Genomic DNA, 19,722 nt, shown 5'->3' on the forward strand with positions numbered 1-19,722 from the left:
TCCATGGTCACCATGGGAACGCCGGGACCGGAAGTGACGCCTCCGGAAAGCGGAAGTGCGATGACGTCACTGCTCTCACCGCACAGTGCACGCAGCGCTTGTTCAGGGGCATACAGTCATCGCACTCGCAGTGGACTGCTCCCCACTATGCCACCACGGAACCGGTATGTTCATACGAGAGCTGACACACCCCTCCAGGGTGGTCAGCCCATCATCAGCAGTATTTAAATCTGCACCGAACAGGGTGCTTCAGCTCTGACTGGGGCTTGCTGCTGGGGGGAATTTTGTTGGTGGAGGGTGCACTTTTGTTTACTCATTGTATATATGTACAGCATTCTTTGATAAAGCCGTTAGGGTGAAACATGTCAGAAGTCCGTTATACAAACACTATGTAAATAGCACCTATGCACTTTTTGTACTACCTCAGCGCTCATTAGTGACAGCTGTAAATTCTATGCAGATCACTGCAGGTCTCAAGTACTATCAGATACTGACTGAGCAGGATCATTACAACTGCCTCTAATTGTGTAGATTCGGTACATGTGGAATAGCTACACCACTCTGACACACTTGTCAGCGTGGGGGATCAGCAAAGACCTCCACTTTTCGTCCAGTGTTTATATACACACCGAACCTCACGTTAAGAGTAACCCGACTGGGACTCTTTTTAACTATATAGTTCTTTACACATGAGTGACCATACTCTATTTTTATGCCTATAGGGATTGTCCTTTTTGGACTTAGTGTTGCACATTTTTTTCCCTGGTATACGTTTTCTCGGCTAGTGTGCATTCCCCCTAAGTTGGCCCTAGACTCCGATACATATACTAAACGATACATACATAGACATATGGTAGGGACTAGATTGTGAGCCACTCTGAGGGACAGTTAGTGACAAGACAATATACTCCAGTGTCCTCCCTGGAATTTTGTTTCCAGCCAGGTGGCATGAAAAAGTAGCTGGGTGGGATGTGAGGGGGGAATACAGGGCTGGTGCAACTCTGCTTACAGTACAGGAGAAGGATGAGGAGACGAGCAGATGACAGCCCGGTGCTCACCAATAGTAGCCAGGTGGAGCACCTGGCTAAAGGAGCCTGGGGAGAACAATGTACTCTGTACAGCACTGTGGAAGATGTCGGCGCTATATAAATAATATTAATCAGGCTCTGTATCTCTGTGTGCACAGAGCATGTAGTGTCTAGTCACAAGCCAGATTTCACTGTAAACAATGGCAAGGGGCTGTCATAACACTCATGTCCCCCTGTGTGACCTTTCACAGACTTCTCATAGCCTGGAGAATAGTGAAGAATGTAAGCAACACTTCCAAGCATGGATGCATAGATGAATATATAAAGGGTACCTGTCAATGGCTCGTGCATGTGCAGTACAACAGACCAGATGGGGCTTGGCCTTTTCCGCTGAAGACCTAGCGGGATTGTGCCACTGCGCAGTGCACCCAGTTTTCTGGGGTCTCAGCGCTAGAACAGCCTGGCAGAGGAGGACAGGGTAAGTGGGCAGTTGTTTTTCCCAATACTCCTACAGCCCACCGATCCAGTGCTGGGACCCTCTATTCTTGTGTGACCCAGTGGGTCGCATGGATTTCTTTTGGCCAGCAGCATGGCTGCGAACAAGCACATCTGCACTGAGCATGAGTAAGGGACTATGGTTTGGAGTTATCACATACCTTAGGAGCACTGACCCTTTAATTGCCATTGGCTGGCAAAACAGCTGCATGCTTGGGGGGTCGGGAGTAGGTGTCTTTTTATCTATAATATATTCCTCCTCTTCCCTTCCCTTCCCTAAGACAGTGCACTTTCTAGTATGTGGGAGTGTCTGAAGACTCTGGGAGGACGGCAGGTAACTAATACACAATTAGCAAGAGAAGAAAAAAGAGTGAGGGAGGAAATGATGTCGGGATTTGCTTCATTCAAAGGTAACCAAGATGGAAACTGTCTAGAATAGGATTCTCTGCTTTTCCCTTATAAAATTCACAGGAATCAAACGTGGACAGTGCAATACATCTATTATGTAAGTAGAACTAGTATTTATCTACAGTACTTATATATGTGATTTTTATTTCTAGGTTAGCATGGGTGTCACTTGTTCTTTAATGCTGCCTGCTGCTGATCAAGGGGGGGGGGGGAGTGTCTCAGAATGCATACTTACCTGATCATCTCCTGTAATTTATTTAACAGTTGACACTCTGCCCCCTTCTTAGAAAAGCTGCCCCTGGCAATTTTTTTCAAAAGTCTTCCTAGGCCAGTGATGGCTAGCCTTGGCACTCCAGCTGTGACAAAACTACAAATCCCATCATGCCTCTGCCTCCCCGACTTATGCTTAGAGCTGTCAGAGTATTGCAAAGCCTCATGGGTCTTGTAGTTGCACCACAGCTGGAGTGCCAAGGTTAGCCATCACTGTCCTAGGCTTGGCTCATCCCTACATGTATTGCCGCATACCGCCTCCAGCTCGGCAGCCATGGTCTAATTGGTTGCCACACCAATATAGGTGGGAGTGGCCACAGAGCTTCGGAAAAATGGCAACGACTGTCTTATCAAGAAAGTTATTAACTCTCTGAGACGCCCCAATCCTGGCAGCTTTAAGGGAGGGATCACAGTTGAGTCCAGGGAAAACAGCAGCGTTTTTCCGCAGGCAAATCTGCAGTGTCTACTCAGTGTTGGCTGACAGTCGTCTGACTGTCGCTAATAAGGAATCAGATGCTTTGTCAGGGCTGTTTTTGGGCACAGACAAACCAGGTAGGTACCTGGAGTGACACCCTCGGGAGAGGGCACTACAGAGCTTAGCACACTGTGCTTTATAAAATTCTTATAGACAGTTAAGAAACACATTAACATAGGTATTATTGGTCACTTTATCACCTAAATGGTCGTGCTGATTAGCATAAAAAAAGAAGCCTGGTAGCAGTGTGTGGACAAGATTTAAAGGTGGCCATAGATCTATAGATTTGGCGGCCGATCGACCATCCGATTTGATAATTATCAAATCGGATGAAAATTAGTGCCGCCAAAAGCATGCCTGATCAACAATTTTACCTATTTCAGCCTGAAATTGGTAGAATGTATAGATTGGACGTGCTGCAAGATGTCGCACTGACATGCTCTGTCAGTCTATCAGGTGCACCGTGCTAATGCAATAATTGAACGTTGAATGTGACGGAAACCCCCGGCCGCCATCCCCCCTAGTGTACAGAGTGGGTACATTCTATCTGGATCATTTTCAACTTTGCTTGATCAGTCCGGACGGAAAATCTAGGTCGATCGGCTGCTGCAGCAGATCGATGGACCATAAGGTTACATTGGATCGAATGGTGCAACATTGCATTTCAATTGTTCTGAAATCTATTGGAAAACTGTTCTTTATGTGTTGACACATCAGATAGATTCCTGTCAGATTTGACCTGATAGGCATCTGACAGGAATCTATCTAATGGTCAAATTTGCTGCTAATCTATAAGTGTATGGGGGTACCTTAAACTATGGCTGCGTTTGCATCGCACAAGGCAAGGGTCAGAGTGTAAAAGGACTTTCAGTCTTGCTTATTTACAGATGAAGTCAGTTTGAGTGTCAGGTGGGTGTCAGTTTTTTGTTTATGAAAAAGAACACAGAACCCCTTTTAAAGAAAACCTGAATGTAAAATGGAAAAGTCCATTAGCCCAGTGTACAGTGATCATCTGGTAAATACAGCTTCTCTACAGACCTATGACTATGATTTCATTTCTGTAAAATTCATAGTGCTGATGTGTATGCCAAGTCCTATGACCATACTTGAGCTGGGTCAGGGATTGGTCACTTGGGCAGCGTGCCTCTTGCTGCTGGTTGTGGGTGCTCCGCCCACTGCTAGGGAGTAGGAGGAGTCAGAGGATCCATGGTACAAGGGTCTGTCATGGATGACCCCTAATAATGTCCTCTGTAGAATGGAGTGTAGTATTAGAGGCATTTAGCATTTTTAAATGTAGGTTTGCTTTAATGTAGCAGCATGGCAGCGTAGTGGTTAGCACTCTCGCCTTGCAGCGCTTGGTCCCTGGTTCAAATCCCAGCCAGATCAACATCTGCAAGGAGTTTGTATGTTCTCCCCGTGTCTGCGTGGGTATCGTCCAGGCACTCTGGTTTCCTCCCACATCCCAAAAACATACAGATAAGTTAATTGTCTCCCCCCTAAATTGGCCCTAGACTTTGATACTTATACTACACAATACATACATAGACATATGACTATGGTAGGGACCAAATTGTGAGCCCCTCTGAGGGACAGTTAGTGACAACACAATATATACTCTGTACAGTGCTGTGTAATATGTTAGCGCTATATAAATACTTAAAATAAAATAAATAAATAAGTCCTTTATTTGGCTACTCTGGTCAGTTTAGTGCAGCCATTGTTGCCTCCTTATCTTCCTTTCTGCTATGGTTAGCTCCTAGTCAATGGCAGTTCTCCGAGTGCAGAATTAACTCATTTAATTGCACTAGTGAACATAATGAATGGTTAGTGTATTTCATGGATTAATGACCTCTCACTTCATAATATGCAGTAAAAAGCAAGCTTGGGTGATGTTAATGATAATGATGGCAGCGCTATAGTGCAGTCCAGTCACCAGGTTATTGTTGTTTAGGAGTGACACGGATGGAAGTGCTTGACAATGCAACGTCAGCATTCTCACATCTCCAGTTGCCTCTGGGTATTCTAGAATAAGGAAAATGGAGAAATTCAATCAAATAAGGGACTCCAGGTGTTAAACAGATTCAGATTCTTTATTTACAGATATGTAAACTTGTTTAAAATATGTTAACACTTAAAGAGAAACTGTACAATATTAATTCATAGATTATTTAGTCAGCGTTTGCCCATTGTATAATTTTTCCTCACCCCGATTTACATTCTGAAATGTACCACAGGTGCCGGCATCTTCAGACTTGTCAGGTGATCTCTGCAGAATGTTCACTTACTGAGAGTCCTATTCATGGTAGTAAGTTTTAAGATTATCAAATAAATAATCATCTATAAATATTAATGTTTAATTAAGAGTATATGCAAAGCATAGCTTCCAACTGTCCCTCTTTGGGAGCCCTGTCCCTCTGTCCCTCTTTCCTCCTCATTTGTCCCTCTTTCAGGACTTTGTCCCTCTTTCTATGTAAATATATTTATTTCTCTACTAAAATGTGTTTAATTGACTGTAAACTTTATTCCCATCCTTTAAATTGATATATTACTAATTTTAAAATGTTAATATGAAGGAAAATGCACCAGGATAGAAAGGACCAGGGTGGTTTGAATTATAAAACAACATATTTTTCTTATGAAATCTTTGTTATGCGTGACTAGGGGTGTGACGAGGGTGTGACAGGGGCGTGGCTTAAGTGTCCCTCTTTCTCATCTCAAAAAGTTGGGAGGAATGGCAAAGTTGTAGAAAGAATTCATGCAGAATTATAGTGTGTTCCTAATAATACATAGACTATATATAAACTATAAGTAATATATTTGTGTTAAGAGATACTAGAGCTGATGTTAACTACAACAGGGATACTTGGTTGGTAATCGTTACCATTCGCAGAGAGTTACATGATATAATAATACTGAGAGACACTGTTGTACCATAACTATGGCTGCTGTCACAGGAACGGCCAGCAGATGGTGCAGGGAGTGACATTTAAGTTGTCAAATTCCTCCATGGGAATGTACAAGGGGTCTTATTTATTGCAGGTAAATGCCTTTGGTGTAGCCCACAGGAACTAGATTACAGCCATTTATCTTGTGTAATGTAGAGGGTCAATTCAGATAGCAGAGTAGATATTGTGCACAAGTCATGTTATTCCTCTGCTAAAAAAAAACAATTTTTTAAAGACTCATTTGACAACCTGCTGGATATTTAAATGCTAAATAGAGTAACCAAGCAGCTCAGGGTGACCCAAAACCACCAGGAAAGTATAGGGGACTAAAAGAGAACGAAAAGCCCTGCTACTAAAAAGCAATGCTTGGTGTGATTTGCTATAATTCAACTTTAAGTGAAGCTAGGAACACTTAAATGACAACTGAAGAAGAGAGAGGTTTATGGAGACTGCCATGTTTATTTCCTTCTAAGCAATACCAGTTGCCTGGCAGTCCTGCTGATCCTCAGCCTGTAATACTTTCATACTGTTTCTGACGTTATTGTCAGATCTGATAGATGTGCTGCATGCTTATTTCTGGCGTTATTTAGTGACTTCTGCAGCCAAACAGACCAGCAGGGCTGCCAGGCAACTGGTATTGTTTAAAAGGAAATAAACATGGCAGCCTCCATAGTCTTCTCACTTCAATTGCCCTTTAAATGCTAAATATAATGTTGCCTTGTAAAAACAGAAGGTATTTGCAACTAGTGCTTGTATTACTTTGGCCCACCTGAAGGCGTTATGTTGTGTTTGTTGTCTGACTGCATCATGCCGCAGGTGGAGCCTTACTATTTAAAGCACACCTGAACTGAGAGGCATATGGAGGCTGCCATATTTTTCCCTTTAAACAAATTGCCCGGCTTTCCTGGTGATCCTCTACCTCTAATTAGCCATAGGCCCTGAACATGCATGGAGATCATATGTTTGGGACTGAAGTCTGAATGGATTAGTTGCATGCTTGTTTTAGGTGTGTGATCCAGACACTACTGACCAGAAAGACCAGCAGGGCTTCCAAGCAACTGGCACTGTTTTAAAAGGAGATAAATATGGCAGCCTCCACACCATTCTCAGTTTAGGTTTTCTTCAAGGGTGCTTCATGAGCTTAGGGGTGCCGGAGCTTTCAGTTGCTAGGCACCGAGTCTCTGGATTTTTCTGTTCTTGGTCTGCTATCCTATTCATGTTTACCTGTTGCCATAACTTGTATTTCATATTTACTCTAACAACACCTAGCAATAGCAGGATAGAGGGCTCTATAGCGGGTAGGAACGCGTAGAAGCAGACGCATGGCCAGGCCTGTAGCCTAAACCAAAAGTAGCTGGCGGCGGGGGACAGGAGGATCCGATCAAGACTGCGAGGGCACAGGATGGCTGCAGGAGGCTGGTAGAAGCCCCAGGTGAGTAAAACTCATTTTTTTCTGTTTTAATGTATCCCTTTATGTATCCTTTCTTTCTGATATGTGGCATAGAGTTCAAGAAGGACAATTATTGCTTTGTGTGTCTTCCTGCAAGATATCTATGTTTCATCTACTGAATTTATTTGTTCAGTAAAAGGGATAACCCTTTTACTGAACAAATAAATTCAGTAGATGAAACATAGATATCTCATAGCTTTCAACTGTCCCTCTTTTGGAGGGACAGTCCCTCTTTGGGAGCCCAGTCCCCTTGTCCCTCTTTCCTCCTCATTTGTCCCTCTTTCAGGACTTTGTCCCTCTTTCTATGTAAATATATATATTTCTCTTCTCTCTACTTGACTCTAAACTTTATTCCCATCCTTTAAATCGATATATTACTAATTTTAAAATGTTAATATGAAGGAAAATGAACCAGGATAGAAAGGACCAGTGTAGTTTGAATTATAAAACAACATATTTTTCTTATGAAATCTTTATGGTATGCATGACTAGGGTTGTGTTGGAAGCGTGATTAGAGGTGTGGCAGGGGCATGGCTTAAGTGTCCCTCTTTCTCATCTCAAAAAGTTGGGAGGTATGTACTCTTATACAATTTTATTTTGACTTGCGTTTTGTATGCATACAGTACCTACCTGAACTAGCGACCAAGTTTGTTTCTTTTATGTGTTTAATTACACAGCTTTTCTACAATGGGAAACATTGGTAAGGCCGCAGTGCACACACTTTTGGTTTGTAGGAATTATACTAACACTTGAAGCAAGTGGTATTTAGGCAAATGTCCAGCAAGGAACATATGTGGTGTGGATCAAGTTCTGTTTGGCTGCTCCAGACGTTATTAAGTTTCAAACGATTTTGCATACTCTCAGCTGCCTCTGCAACATAGGGAGAATTATGTGACATCACAGGACAACCTAGTCTCCTCCGTCTCTAATATTAACGTACTGACGTTGCTGACAGATTCTTCAGAGTTTTGAATGTAGTGCACCGTGTTACCACCTGAGGGTGTCTGGATGGTGGCCAGATAGTTGGAAATGTTGTATGTCACTGAGTAGATAGTGCCGACTATCTGTGTCACAGATCTTAGATTGGAGGCATCGATGAAGAGGATGGCTTCTCTTAAATTTTGTGGCCTGAGAACCCTGGAGTTGGGAAAAGGGTGCCGGAGACCTGGAGGGGGAAGAGAGCCTGCAGAGCTGGACATTTTTACACCGAGATGGACGGTCAGCCCAAAGTGGATGCCAGGAAGCGCAGACTGATTGTGAGTCAAATCCAAGGTTGTCAGTAGAGTATTTGGATAGAGGATCAGGAAGGCCAAAGCAACAAAAAAGCGGTCAGAAACAGGGCCAGGGAGGCTAAAGGTCATCAAGAGTTGAGCAGTCTGAAACAGGGTCAGGCGTGTCAAAGGTCAGCAACAAAGGAGCAGGCAGAAACAGTGTCACTGAGATTAAAGTTCATTAACAGTGGAGCAGGTTAAAGTGAACCTCCAGACTAAAAATCTTCTCAGCAGCATTTAAAGGCTTGGTGTTTCTTTAACAGTTTCACAGCATCCGAACTTTGTTTTTCTTACCCAAAGCATCATTTTTAGCTGCACAGAAGAAAACTGCCCGGACATTTTTCCCCTGATGCTGTGCAAAGCATGTTGCGGTTTCTGATGTTCTCCTTCTGCTGTTTTGGCGCAATTTTTTTTTTGTTTTTATTTGAAATGTGAAGCCTAGCACATGCAGCTGGGAGGGGTGATCAGGATACAGGACAGTTGGAACTGTGTCTCATGCTCCCTGTCACCTCCTTTCAACCAAAAAGATGGCTGCCCCCATGAAATCTCAAACCTTTGCCTGTTCTTTTAAAACAGGGTGGGTAATGCTGTAAATACACGGTTCATTTGTGAGCCATTTAGATGGTTCGATAGATAATTTCCGACATTTCCGATCTCCCGCTTGATTGTTTCGCCGCTCGATTTGTGATAGCAGTGAATGTATAAAAATAAGTAAAACTAGTGGAAGTTAAGAGAATCGACTGCAGAATCAAGCAGTGAAATGATCAAACTGGAGAATTGAGCGGCAAAAACGAGCCGTGTATGCCCAGCATAAGAGATTATATTACCTACCTATTTTAATCAACATAACTAATGTAAGTTAATGGCAGTATGTTTGTTTAGGCTGAAGTTCCCCTTTAAGCAGGGTCAAGCAAGCTAAAGGTGATTCAACAGTGAAGCAGTCAGGAAGAGGTTTTGGCAGTCCAAGGGTCAGCCACAATGCATCAGGCAGAAACCGGGTCAGACAGGCCAAAGGTCAGCCACAATGCATCAGGCAGAAACCGGGTCAGACAGGCCAAAGGTCAGCCACAATGCATCAGGCAGAAACCGGGTCAGACAGGCCAAAGGTCAGCAACAAAGCAGCAGGCAGAAACAGGGTCAGACAGGCCAAAGGTCAGAAACAAAGCGTCAGGCAGAAACAGGGTCAGACAGGCCAATGGTCAGCCACAAAGCATCAGGCAGAAACAGGGTCAGACAGGCCAAAGGTCAGCCACAAAGCATCAGGCAGAAACAGGGTCAGACAGGCCAATGGTCAGCCACAATGCATCAGGCAGAAACCGGGTCAGACAGGCCAAAGGTCAGCAACAAAGCATCAGGTAGAAACAGGGTCAGACAGGCCAAAGGTCAGCAACAAAGCAGCAGGCAGAAACAGGGTCAGACAGGCCAATGATCAGCCACAAAGCATCAGGCAGAAACAGGGTCAGACAGGCCAAAGGTCAGCAACAAAGCATCAGGCAGAAACAGGGTCAGACAGGCCAATGGTCAGCAACAAAGCATCACGCAGAAACAGGGTCAGACAGGCCAATGGTCAGCAACAAAGCATCAGGCAGAAACAGGGTCAGACAGGCCAATGGTCAGCAACAAAGCATCAGTCAGAAACAGGGTCAGACAGGCCAAAGGTCAGCAACAAAGCAGCAGGCAGAAACAGGGTCAAACCGGCCAAAGGTCAGCAGCAGTTGAGCAGGCAGAAACGGGATCAGGCAGGTCAGAGGTTAGCAACAAAGGAGCAGGCAGAAACAAAGACCTGTAGGTCAAAGGTCATCAACAGGGAAGCTGGCAGAATCAAGCTCAGGCAGGCCAAAGGTCAGCAACAAAGGAGCAGGCAGAAGTAGGGTCAGGCAGGCTGAAAGTTAGCTAAAGTATACCAGGCAGTTTGCAACAATAGGAACATTAGGCAAGCCGGGTAGGGTCCATGCGCCATTAGGATGCAGGGGGATAAACACAGGTCAGACAGCTGCATAATTCTGCACTGGTTGCCTGCACATCCTAGATTGTGACACCAGCAATGGCTCAGACTTTGCCTGTTCCTGCACAGTCGCACGTTTACCGTGAAGAGCAGAGAATGCTCACATTCCTGGGCAAGCCCTTTGTCCAAATCATGTGAGGACACCCTGTGCATGTGCGCACCTGCATATACAGCAGTCCTGGGCATCAGATGACCAATGGCTGTTTGGTCTGAGTGGGACGTTCTCCTTATGTTTTTTTAAAAATTCATTGAAACGTGTAATTTCCTAAAAATAGAGGCAGCAATTATAGGTTTAGTTGACTTTTCCATCTGAAGTGAGCAGAAAATATATATTTTTTAATCGGCTTTAGGGGTCTCCTTAGTAGTAATCCCTAGTGCTGCTGGCATTACTGTGTAACCACCTGGGAGTGACACTCAGTTGTGTTGTATATAGCAGAGCACCTTCCCTTTTCTGCTGGCAGGATGGTGATGTTTGGGTGCTTGCTGAGCAGTGGTAGAGGTTTCCTTTGTCACATGATCAAGTTTTATAGCACTGCTTTGGCATTAGCTAGGACAGCTGGCGGTTGTGCTTGTTTGGCCTCAACCTTTGTAATGTGCTTGTTTAGGTGGCTGGCTGATTATGTGTGGTTATATGGAGAAGTGTGTTCTCTTATTAGTAAGCAGATTTGTAAGGTCACATTCACAATAGGGTGATTGAATACCCTGCCCATGCAACTGCATGGAAATGTTCAAATCTCTGCATTGTAACGGATTGCGTTATCCTAACAAGCTGTCTGCAGTGCATTCCTAAATAACATTAAAAAATGTGGACATATCATAGGAACTGACCAGTGTGACACAGGAGTGTAGGGAGTGGGTGCTAGAGAACGTCTTCACCAACACCAGTGTTTAATTGTGCTGCACAAACTATTTACACAGTGGTCAAACAGGAAACAAAACATATGCCACCAGATGGGCTGCTAAATTTGCTTTAGGGCTTATTTCCACTAGTACTGCATAAGTTCTGCATCAGTTTTTATGCATCCAGATTTCTGGATGTGGCTATTTAGGGACACTATACACGGCTATGAAGTTTCCACTACACACAAATTCTGGATTCAGAAAAACTTACTCAAATGAATGCCTAAGCTTAGAAACCTCTTTACAGGAAGCATACCTACTGTTTGTCCCAAAACAAAATCAACAACTGAAAAAGCAAAAGTCCGTCTTTTACAGCACAGCACTCTGATACTTTGGTTTGTCAGTGCTTTCTCACTTGAGCACCTGCCTAAGGGAGAACATTGTGTATCATGCTTTTAAAATGCCACTGCAGAGGAACAAAATCTGCGACTCATATAAACCCCATCCAATCGCTATCCCAGACTTTCTGCAGCTGCTACACCAGGCTGGGAAGTAACGCAAACTTGTTAACACGCTCATTGTGCGTCATGTTATATGTGCAATATTCAATACATATACTGTAGAGTGAACGAGCTCTGAGGATCTGATTTGCTGCTCATGAACTTGTTTCATGTCTTGTGTATCTTGACTTCATAAGTGAGCAGTGCAAATCGAAGCCTAATGCCCCATTTACACTTGATCAGTTGCTCTCAGTTATAGCTGAAAGGAAAACTGATTTTCAAAGTAATGCCCATGTTTTCCTATGGCACAGTTCACACTATACGCATTTTAACTGAAATCTTTTTCACAATACATTTCTATGGAGAAGAGAAAAACACACACCAACTGATTAAGTGTAAATAGAACCTTAGGGGTACCCATACATTATTTGATTTTAAGCATCGAATATACATCTCGGTTCTCTGTTATCTTTGTACTGCTCGCTGCAATACATAGGTATGAAGCCTCGCTCTCTATTTGCTTGTTATCGTTAGTTTAGAATGTGTTTAGGAGTCCCCCAGAGCCCCACTGACTGATAATACTCCCCTATTTCCTTTGGAGCCCCCCTGTTCAGCTCACAGAGGATGCCTCCTGCACTTCCTATCCTTCCTACCCTTCCCTTTCCTATGTGGCAGAATGGACTCCTCAGGAAAGAAATCAGCAGTATGGCATCATGCGCATATCTATGTTGTGCTAGGCACAGCCAGTACAATATGTCACCAGTGCATAGCTCCCAAGTGTTAGAGTGTGTTGCCCAAGAACTCTTTACTGATTACATGTTGGTTTACTGAATAGGAAGAGCTGAGATTTGAACCCAGGTCTCGTATGTCAGAGGCAGAGCCCTAACCACTTAACACTGTCCAGCCGCTGTATTACTTACACCCTGATTACTATTAGGTGGTGCCTTGCTTAATTATGGTTTAGTTGTGCTCTTAATATATATTGGGCACCCTGCGCTCAGTCAGTGTTATAGGCTAGTCAGAAATTCAGCTAATAGATCAATAACAATTAAACCTCACCACACAGACAACAGCAGTGCAGCGAAACAGATAATAATTCAATGCGGCATTGTAGTGACAGAAGAAGAAGCGTATAAACCAAGGGACACTGATAACTGTGATAGCTTGGGCAGGATAGGCGTCCTGGGAACATTTACAGTGAAAACTTAGAGTAATATGTCACAAACCGCTATTGTAATAAATGTGGATGTAGAGAGGATTTACTCCCACTTACGGAACCTTCATTGTTCACAGTAACTGCTTCTCTTTTCCTCTTTGATCACTTGTACTGATTCACAATTTTTTCTTGCGTTGCACCCCTGCTGTGGAGTGCCCTCCTTCATAACACAAGGCACTCACAGAACCTCTAAGCCTTGTGAAGTCTCTCAGAGCTTCTGCTGTTCTTCAGAGGAGCTCATGAACTGACTGGCCTATATTCTGAGTACTTAGCTACTCTATTTAAAGCACACCTACCATGTAAATTGTGAAACCATGTATAGGTTTTAGCAACGAGGCTTTTAAAAAACAGGGCTTTTATGCTCTTAGTGGGTCCCAAATATCTCAGGATTTACAGATTAGGATGACTAGAAGTGTCTTACTGTCAATTATCATGACTCTAGTCTTCTGGCCTGTTCACCAGAGCATAGGATGAAGCATGCTGGTTAATATACTAAGACTATTGGGCAGCACAGACAGACACAGCACCAGCACTCTGAAACTCTTGGTGACGCAATGGGGAGGTAGTAAATATACTCGCTAGGTTCTCACCAGAGATGATCTTGATTCACTGCCTCAGCCAACAACCCTCTAGCGTGAGAATGAGACCGTTAGTTTTACATGGGGCCCCCCAAGCACTCTATACATAACAATTGATACGGCGCACCAAAACCTGCCAAAGACAACCACAGTGTCAGAGGCGCAAGAAGGGGATGGGAAACAGTTTATTAATGATTACTACTATTTCTAACATCTATAGAAGTGATTATTACCAGCATAGGGCCAATAGAGAGCTAATATTGTGCTTGAGGGAGGGCCCCTCAGGGGCCCCTCTGGCACAAGGGCCCAGATGCGGTGGCTACCTCTGCACCCCCTATTACTACGCCATTGCCTTAAAGGGAACCTTAACTAAGCTGAAAATAAAAGGTTTCACTTACCTGGGGCTTCCACCAGCACCCTGCAGACGTCCTGTGCCTACGCCGTCACTCACCTATCATCCGGTCCCCCGCCGTGGCTCAGTTTAGTTTTAGACTACTGGTTAGCTGCTGAGCCAGTGTGCCTGCACTCCCATCCCTGTGGCAGTCCTGCACATGCGCTGTATGTGTACTACACATGCGCAGGATGGCCACAGGGACGGGAGCGCAATCGAGGACACGTGTGGTCAGGGCCATGCAGGCACACTGGCTTGGTGGCTGCCCAGTTGCCGAAAACAAAACTGAGACACGGTGGGGGATGATCGGTGAGTGACGACGTAGGCACAGGAAGTCTGTAGGGGGCTGGTGGAAGCCCCAGGTAAGTGAAACTTTTTATTTTTTGCTCAGTTATGGTTCCCTTTAAAGATAAACTTTAACCCAGGACTTAACTGCATCCCAGTCTGTAACTGATACCTTCTTTTTTCACAATAAATCTTTACCTTTTCTCAAATAAATCATCAGGGACAGTGTCGGACTGTAAGGTGGAAAAACTGAGGGAATCCACCTGCTGGCCAAGCAGCAGTAACCCTGTGTTATCACTCCCAATAGAAACCTGCAGCAAGTCTTCACTGTGAGCAGCAACACCTGATTACTGCTGCTTGGCCAGCAAGTGGATTTCCTCAGCTTCTCCATCTCCCAGTCCAACACTGATCAGGGACATCTGTATGGCTGATATTGTGGTGAAACCCCTCCCAGAGTATAATGTCAGGGCCATGGTCCTGACAGTTTGCGGTTTGTGAACCTTGTTGCATTGTGAAAATAAATCTGTATCCACATGCTTGCTGTATATCGCCTGATGGGGATCCCAATCCCTCTAATAAGACATCTCTGGGTTGAAGCTGTACAGATCCAGAGTTAGCGATACAGCTGACAAAGCATTGTGTTACAATGCAGGGACGGAGGGCCGATGGAGCAGCGCTGATATGACAACAAGTGGTAGGTGCAGCAAGTGGCGCCAACAAAGATATCGGCTGAGTTGATCCGTCTGGCGGCAATCAGTGGTCGGGGGCTGTTGTACACGCCGGATTATCAGCAGAGGTGCTTGTTTTCGGCCTCCTCTGGCAACTGTAATCAAGCGCATGTAGGGGCTTTACAAGTCTAGTCTTCCTTGTTTATTGCACTCATTATGCAGACTATACTCTACTTACAAACAGGTTCCATTCTGAGAAATTGCTTGTAAGGTGAGTCTTGAAGTTGAGTCTTGGGTTACACATACTGAAACGTGAAAAAATTCTTTACTTTCAGGGCAACTCAGGATTCAGACATCTAGCACAAGAAATGTTTTTGGGTTGTTTTGAGAAAACTCCTTACAACAGCTCATACAATGTTGTAACATGTAACAACAAAAATATGTTATAATAAACACATTACTTTATATTTTGTACATGGAGACAACTTTGTATGTCTGAAGCATTGTTCTCGAGTTGTTTGTAAGAAGGGAACCGTCTGTATAATCCTTTAGGTACTTTTATCAAAAGTAATAATCATCATGATAATAATTGAATTCCACTTAGAGGGAAGCTTTTTGCTAGGTACAGATCATACAATTTTCTGACAGATTTACTGTCAGATCGATTATTTCCAACAGGTCCGATCTGCTTTCTGACCGATTTTCTGTTTACTTCTTTAGAAAATCGATCGGAAATCAGATTGGACCTGTTGGAAATAATCGATCTGGCATTAAATCTGCTAGAAAATCTCATTGTGTGTACCAGGCATAAGTGACCTGTGACATGTTGAGATAGACATGTGTATGTACACTGGCAAGCACACAAATAACTAGGCTGTATTGCTTTTCATTCTCTGCCTGAAAGAGTTAATATTCAGCTATGCAACTGACAGTTTCCCTTCAGTCAGGACCTAATCACACTATGGGGTTGATTCACTATAACAAATAGCGTGCCTTATCAGAGTTAGTGTGCCTTATCAGAGTAGCATAGGGAGCACTACGAACGTATGCCTGCTAATTGGCAATGATGAGAGCTCCACTCGTCCTGCCCTGTGTCCTTGCGGGTCCAATTACTATAAAAGACATTATCCTTGCACTTTGATTGGCCCAATAGGCTGCCTGTCACTTCACAGGAAACTTGACAGGCAGCCTGTTGGGCCAATCAAATTGCGGGGATAATGTCCTTTAAAGTGATTGGACCTGCAGGGGCTCAGGGCAGGATGAGTGGAGCGCCCGTCATTGCCAATTAGCAGGCATAAGCTCACAGCGCTCACTATGCTACTCTGATAAGGCACGTTAACTCTGATAAGGCATACTAACTCTAATAAGGAATGTTAACTCTGATAAGGCACGTTATTTGTTATAGTGAATCAACCCCTATAGCTTCCCTCACTGATAAGTAATTACTGCTTCCCTGGGAGAGAACTGGGCTTCTGAGAGTAGGAGGAAAGATAAAAAGGTCAATAGTTCATATATTTGAGTACTTGGAGATACTGGACAGGCTGTTTTATTGAGCTGAGACAAAACAGTAAATCTACTTTTTTAAGTTTTTATACTTAAAGGGATCCTGAACAGTGAAAAAAAACAAAAAACAAATCTGTACTTGGGGCTTCCTCCAGTCCCACAAGGTCCCTCTGTGTCCTCTGGGTCCTGTCCGTGGTCCCACTGGCAGCCCCGTTTGTCTTGCAACTTCGTGCGAAGTCGTGCTCAACTGTGCATGCGTGGCCTGTCCGCACACCTGGCTCAGTCACTCGCGTTGCTGTAAGCCGCCCGTGCTATTCAGTCTTTCAAGAGCTGTGCATGTGCAGGAGGCTCACAGCGATGCGCTCTTGATCGAGCTGGGTTCGCGGATGGGCAGTACATGCGCAGTTGCGCACAACTTCGCCTGGACTCGCCAGGCTAACGGGGCCACCAGCAGGACCACGGATGGGACACAGAGGATGACCAGGGACCTCGCAGGCCACAGGGGGCTGCAGGAAGCTCCAGGTAACTCCAGATTTGGTTTCTTTTTCACTGCTCAGGGTCTCTTTAACCTTTTCAGGACCGCCTCTATGAGATCCTACGCCGCACTTGTGGCTGATCTAGCCTGATGCAGCGTAGGTTCTACGCCCGGCCCGCAGTTTCCGCTCCCGACGCGATCGTGCGCACCCGGAGGGGGAGATTAAGCTGTCATATGACAGCCGACATCTCCCCCGAGTGATCAGCAGCGATCGCGTATGGCTGCTGATCACGTGATCACTATGATCGCCGTCCGATCGTAGTGATCAGCTTGACAGCTGCGGCGGCAGGGGGGGAAAGAAGAGGATCCACTCACCTCCCTGCCGTTACTGCGACTATCGGCGCCCCCTCCGCTCTGGCCGGCATCTGCGCTCCGTTTGACGTCAGCACCGGGTCCCGGCTTGATGACGTCATGAAGCCGCGACCCGGAACTGATCGTCAGATAGAACGGAGATGCCGGCCGGAGAAGAGGGGGAGCTAGTCTACTTTAGGGCGACCCACCGCAAATCCCCATAGACAATTTCAGCTGGGCTGCAAAACAGAACAAATGTCTTCCGTTTGCTTGTTTAAACCTCCACTCCTCTGGTAGCTAAGCATGCCCTCTAACGAATTTTTCGGGTTTCGGTCCAAAAAAAGTTGTAACTGACTGTACAGGAGCCGCCGAACTGCCGCAATTTCGGGTCCGTCAGCCATCTTGGTTCTGCTCTGCAGGTCGTTTCTTCCTCCTCATTGGAGGGATTGTTCGGTGGGGGCGTGCCAGCTTCTGTCAGCAGCTAACAAACCCTCCAATGAGGAGGAAGAAAGGACCTGCACAGCAGAATGAAGATGGCCGACGGAACCGAGATGAAGGCCGTTCGGCGGCTCCTACACAGCCAATTTCAACTCTCTTTTTTGACCGAAAACCTCACAATTCGTTAGAGGATATGCTTACCTATCCATGGGTATAAGACTTGTGGAGGTTTAAACAAGGTGAAAGCGGACTTTTGTTCCGTTTCTGCAGCCCAGCTAAAAGTGTCTATGGGGATTTGCGGTGGGTCCCCTAAAGTAGACTAGCTCCGAAGTGGGTCCCGTGCGGCTCATCGCTGGAGCCTGGAAGGTGAGTGAAGGCTGCTGGCAGAAGGGGGGGGCACAGGCCACCATGGGGGGACACAAATATAGCCACCCACAGACAGGATCCGGCCGCCTGACCCCCCCAAACGCGCGCACCCCCCTCCCGCGCAAAATGCCTGGTCCTTAAGGGGGGGGGGTAGGCGGCCGGTCCCGAAAAGGTTAACATAAAACTGTGTGATATCTAAAAGTCATTTTTAAAAGTAGGGGGGTAGATACAATTGTTTATCTCATAAGTTTCAGCTTATCACTTAGAGCAAACCTGAAGCAAAAAAAAACCCTTATAGTATAATGAATTGTATGTGTAGTATGTATAACGAATAGAACATTAGTAGCAAAGAAAAGAGTCCCATATTTTTATTTGTTAATATTTTTATTGATATTTTCACATCTTGTCATACAATGCCTTTAAAACCACCAGTAAGCAAAACAAAAAAAATAAAAAGCTCAAAATAATTTTGATAGTACTTTCACCAACTTTTAGGTTCTTTTTTAATTGTAAAATGCTTAACCACTTGAGGACCACAGTCTTTTCGCCCCTTTAGGACCAGGCACTTTATTTTCATTCAGACCACTGCAGCTTTCACGGTTTATTGCTCGCTCATAAAACCTACCACCTAAATGAATTTTGCCTCCTTTTCTTGTCACTAATAAAGCTTTCTTTTGGTGCTATTTGATTGCTGCTGCGAGTTTTACTTTTTATTATATTCATCAAAAAAGACATGGATTTTATAAAAAAAAAAGATTTTTTTTTTACTTTCTGTGCTGACATTTTTTAAATAAAGTGTGAGAAAACGCGGAAAAGCCGATCTGCACACGGAAGCGTGCATCTAGTGACATGGCAGAACGCGGAAAAGCCGCCGCATGTACTGACAGCAAGGCAGCTGGTTCCGCGTTCAGCACGGCAGTTTGCACGCAGCAGCGTGCAGCTGGTGTGGCTGAGCCTGTTAGTTCACACAGGTTTAGGAATACGCGCGCGCGCACTGAAAGGCAGAACTTTTATGATGGTCAGGGGGGATCAGCTGACCAGGCCGGTCAGCTGACCTCAGAGCTGGTAACCATTGGTTGATCACTTTAGGGTGGCGCCAGAGAGCACTGCTCTATATATGGTTACTGCTGGCCACTCTCAAATTGTCATACCGTTGCGATCACTACGTGGAAGCACTCAGACCTTAGTCAGATCCAACAGTGTGTTTGAACCAGGATGACCTGGGAATCCACACTGAGCTAGATTATTCTGTTATACTTCAGACTAGTTCCAGGGTGTAGAGACCACGGACCTCACACCCAAGACTAGGGAACTTGTGTTATTATTCTGTTATACTTCAGACTAGTTCCAGGGTGTAGAGACCACGGACCTCACACCCAAGACTAGGGAACTTGTGTTATTATTCTGTTATACTTCAGACTAGTTCCAGGGTGTAGAGACCACGGACCTCACACCCAAGACTAGGGAACTTGTGTTATCACTCTGTTATTCATCAGACTAGTTCCAGGGTGTAGAGACCACGGACCTCACACCCAAGACTAGGCATTGTTTGATATTTGTTATGACCTGTTGCTTTCCTGACTATCCCTCTGCTTTCTGATTCGGTACCACGCACATCTGATATCAAGTTGCCAAACCCTGCCTGTCTTGGATACCGAATCAGCCTTCTGTCTTTATACCTTATCTGTCTGTGTGTTGCTGACCTGGCTTGGCCGACCTCGAGAGCTATCTCTCTCCACTTAAGAGATAGTCTCCAAGTCCAGT

At 44.9% G+C, this 19,722-nt stretch overlaps 1 protein-coding gene across 7 annotated transcripts in view; it reads left to right on the top strand.

Annotated features, from left to right (window-relative positions):
• Positions 1-19,722, top strand: part of ANK1 (ankyrin 1) — a 460,733-nt gene that overhangs the window by 148,999 nt on the left and 292,012 nt on the right. Inside the window, exon 1 of one of the 7 annotated variants that reach the window (XM_068274654.1) lies at positions 4,961-4,981. The exons of 5 other annotated variants lie outside the window; for them this stretch is intronic. In XM_068274654.1, the coding sequence (XP_068130755.1) occupies positions 4,976-4,981 (6 nt within the window). In that variant the 5' untranslated portion in view covers positions 4,961-4,975. Of the gene's footprint in view, positions 1-4,960; positions 4,982-8,273; positions 8,328-19,722 lie in introns of those variants that run through there. One more of the 7 variants, XM_068274651.1, reaches the window with a different exon arrangement.

Source organism: Hyperolius riggenbachi, chromosome 3 (assembly GCF_040937935.1).
Source record: "Hyperolius riggenbachi isolate aHypRig1 chromosome 3, aHypRig1.pri, whole genome shotgun sequence".
Lineage (NCBI taxonomy): Eukaryota > Metazoa > Chordata > Amphibia > Anura > Hyperoliidae > Hyperolius > Hyperolius riggenbachi.